Source organism: Prionailurus viverrinus, chromosome D4 (assembly GCF_022837055.1).
Source record: "Prionailurus viverrinus isolate Anna chromosome D4, UM_Priviv_1.0, whole genome shotgun sequence".
Classification (NCBI taxonomy): Eukaryota; Metazoa; Chordata; class Mammalia; order Carnivora; family Felidae; genus Prionailurus; species Prionailurus viverrinus.
In genome coordinates this window covers 21,723,803-21,727,922 of record NC_062573.1, presented here as the reverse complement: position 1 = coordinate 21,727,922, position 4,120 = coordinate 21,723,803, and the positions used below count along the sequence as shown (strand labels likewise).

Genomic DNA, 4,120 nt, shown 5'->3' with positions numbered 1-4,120 from the left:
ATCTAAAAAGTCTACTATAGTTTTTACATTTGTATATTACATGCACATAATTTTGAATACTAACAATACACTAACGTAATGTTTAAAGCTATACTTACATTCTATCACCCAAAACAAAATATTGAAATTTGTCACCATGAGCCCTTTTTATGTAAGATTTCAGATATGCTTATGTAACATATGTCTATATTATCTTAGAGCTTCAGCAGTCAGTCAAGGAGGAAACTTAGGAAATCACACATCTTATTTAAATTGAGTGTCTTCCCCTCTTAGTCCAATGTTCTGGTGCGTATTGAACACATCAATACATCCCTTAGACTAATGTTATGATTTGCTATGGGGGATTAAAAAAGCACACAGAGGGTTCCTAATCAGCAATTTTTTCACAGCTACTTTTACCTCTTTGTTCCGTAAACTATAAATGATAGGATTCAACATGGGGGTTAATCCAGCATATACCAAAGCCATAAATTTGTCTATTTCCTGTGAATCTACAGCGGAGGGCTTCAGGTACATGGAGAGAGCTGTCCCATAGAACAAAACCACCACAGTCAGGTGGGCTGCGCATGTTGAAAAGGCTTTGCTTCCACCATCCACTGAGCTGATTCTCAGGATGTTGGAGAGAATGAATGCGTAAGAGACACAAATGAGGAGCATCGGCATAGGAAGAAGAAGTACGCTGATCACCAGCATGATCAACTGCACCCTGGAAGTATCCACACAAACTAGTTTCAAGACAGCCAGAATTTCACAAGTGAAGTGATTGATGATGCTACTTCCACAGAGAGACAGCTGCAGCACAGATACTGTTTCCACCAGGGCGGTGAGGCAGCCTGTCATCCAGGAGCCAGCGGCAATCTGCACACAAGCCCTCTTGTTCATGATGATGGGGTATCTCAGAGGGTTGCAGATGGCCACATACCGGTCATACGCCATCGTGGACAGGAGCACACACTCAGTGGAGCCCATGGCAAGAGAAAAGTACATCTGAGTGGCACATCCTGAGAATGAGATGGTGTTTTTCCCTGAAACAAAGTTTGTCAGCATTGGAGTGAGAGCAGAAGAGGTGTACCAGATGTCTAAAAAGGAGAGGTTGCTGAGGAAGAAGTACATGGGTTTGTGTAGGTGGGAATCCAGGATGGTGATGGAGATCAGAATGATATTACCCAGCAGGGTGATCAGGTACATCAGCAAGCACAGCACAAATATGATGACCTCAACTTTGGGGTAAGGAGTAAACCCCAGGAAAATAAAATTGGAAATGACTGTCAAGTTTGCCTTGACCATTTTATGCCTCTTTGTTTATCTGTAGTAGTGAATAAAAATATACATTGTTATATATATGAAAATCAAATTCTACCATCTTTCAAGGGGTTTTTGTTAGGTACCTTAAAAGGATCATTATTCTGGAAATACCATATTAATTATTCATTCATTCATTCAACATTTATTGAATATACTGCAAGTCACTGAAGATCTCTTTGAATTATGTAAAAAGCTGCTCTCAGGAAACTCACGATAAAATATCACATAATCAAGTAAATAAATAATTACAATAACATGATATAAGTACACCCTAGGGTGCTAGGAGAACACAGAAAGTAAGAATCCCAACTCTATGTAAGGGACACTGCTCACTGAGACATTTTGAGACTTAGTTTAATCAAAAAAGGCATTAGACCTGGGGCACCTGGGTGGCTCAGTTGGTTGAGCTTCAGAATTTTGGTTTTGTCTCAGGTCATGATCTCATGGTTCATGAGTTCAAGCCCCACATGGGTTCAGTTTGAGCCCAGTGTCGGCTCCATGCTGGTAGCATGGAGACTGCTTGGGATTCTCTCTCATTCCCTCTCTGCCCCTCATCTGCTTGCACTCTCTCTCTCAAAATGAATAAATAAACCTTTTTTAAAAATGCATTAGTCTTAATCGAGTTAAAGACCACAGGAGGTTTGCTGGGAAAAGAAAAAAAAATTGTAAAAGTTAAATCCTGAAAGGATTTAGTTGCATTTCATATAACTACTAATTATGTAATATAACAGACGGATATCTATAAACTAAGGAATATAAATAGAAGATAAACATGCATCCAATCACTATAGCATGTATTTGTGGTCTTTCCAAATTTTTTCTTGTGGTTGACTTCGAGTTTCATAGTGTTGTGGTGTGAAAATATGCAAGGTATCATCTTGATCATTTTGTACTTGTTGAGAGCTGATTTGTGTCCTGGTATGTGATCTATTCTGGAGAATGTTCCATGTGCACTCAAAAAGAATGTGTATTCTCCTGCTTTAAGTGAATTGTCCTGAATATATCTATTAAGTCCATCAGGTCCAGTATGTCATTAAAAGCCATTGTTTCCTTGTTGGTTTTCTGTTTAGATCATCTGTCCATTGTTGTAAGCGGGGCATTGAAGTCCCCTACCATTATCGTATTATTATCAATGAGTTTCTTTGTTTGTGATTAACTGATTTATAAATTTGGGTTTCCACATGTTAGGGGTATAAATGTTTACAATTGTTAGATCTTCTTGGTGGATAGATGCATTAATTATGCTATAACACCCTTCTTCATCTCTTGTTACCATCTTTATTTTAAAATCCAGTTTGTCTGATACAAGTATGGCTACTCCAGCTTTCTTTTGGTGAGCATTAGCATGATAGATGGTTCTCCATACCCTTATTTTCAATCTGAATGTATCTTTAGGGTTTAAATGGGTCTCTTGTAAGCAGCATACAGATGGGTCTCATTTTCTTATCCATTCTGATACCCTATATCATTTGATTGGAGTGTTTAATCCATTGAGGTTAGGTGAGTACTGAAAGATATGAATTTAGTGCTATTGTGTTGCCTGTAGAGTTGGAGTTTCTGGTGATGTTCTCAGGTCCTTTCTAGTCTTTGTTGCTTTTGGTCTTTTTTGTTTTGTTTCATCTTTTCTCCACTCAGAGAAATCCCCTTAAAATTTCTTGCAGGGCTGTTTAGTGGTCAGAAAATCCTTGAGTTTTTGTTTGGGAAACTCTTTATCACTCCTATTTTGAATGACTACCTTGCTGGATAAAGAATTCTTGACCGCAAAGTTTTTCTGATTCAGCACATTGAATATATCCTGCTACTCTTTTCTGGCCTGCCAAGTGTCTGTGAATAGGTCTGCTGCAAACCTGATCTGTCTTCCCTTATAGGTTAAGGACTTTTTCCCCTTGCTGCTTTCATAATTCTTTCCTTGTCTGTGTATTTTGTGAATTTGACTATGATATGCCTTGGTGTTAAGTTTTTGTTGAATCTAATGGGAGTTCTCTATGCTTCCTGGATTTTGATATCTGTGTCTTTCCCCAGATTAGGAAAGTTTTCTGCTATAATTTGCTCACATAAACCTTCTACCCTTTTTTCTCTCTCTTCATCTTCTGGGACTCCTATGATTCTTATGTTATTCCTTTTTAATAAGTCACTGATATCTCTAATTCTTGTATCGTGCTCTTTTCCCTTAGTTTCCCTTTTTTTCCTGCTTCATTATTCTCCACAATTTTGTCTTCTATATCACTGAGTTGCTGCTCTGCTTCATCCATCCTTGCTGCCATGGCATCCATTTGAGATTGCATCTTGGTTATAGCAATTTTAATTTCGTCCTGACTAGATTTTACTTCTTTTATCTCCACAGAAAGGGATTCTATGCTTGTTTTAACCCCAGCTAGTATTCTTATTATCATGGTTCTAAATTCTAGTTCAGACATCTTGCTTATATCTGTGTTGATTAAGCCCCTGGCTGTCATTTATTCCTATTCTTTGTTTTTGGGTAAATTCCTTCATTTTGTCGTTTTGGAGGAAGAAAGTGAATTAATAAAATTTAAATTTAAGTTTAAAAAATTAAAAACAACAGAAAAACTCAAATAAAGAAAGCTATATCCTAAGTATGTTTGGTCTGGTTGTTGAAAGAAGCTTTATAGAATAGAGAAAAAAATTGAAAGATTAGAAAAGAAAAAAAAGTAAGAAAAAATTTAAAAATTAAAAAAATGTATATAATTAAATATAATAAAATGAAATGAAGAAAGTTAAATAGAATTTAAAAATTATGAAAAAGTAAAAAAACATAGTAAAAAGAATTTTTTAAAATGTTTTCATACAGAAAATA

At 36.4% G+C, this 4,120-nt stretch overlaps 1 protein-coding gene across 1 annotated transcript; it reads right to left on the bottom strand.

Moving 5' to 3' along the window:
- Window positions 1-324: 324 nt before the first annotated feature.
- On the bottom strand, window positions 325-1,287 carry LOC125150034 (olfactory receptor 13F1-like). Its single transcript, XM_047829348.1, has one exon. It carries the CDS (start codon window positions 1,285-1,287, stop codon window positions 325-327), a length of 963 nt encoding a protein of 320 aa, XP_047685304.1.
- Between the last annotated feature and the right edge of the window lie 2,833 nt (window positions 1,288-4,120).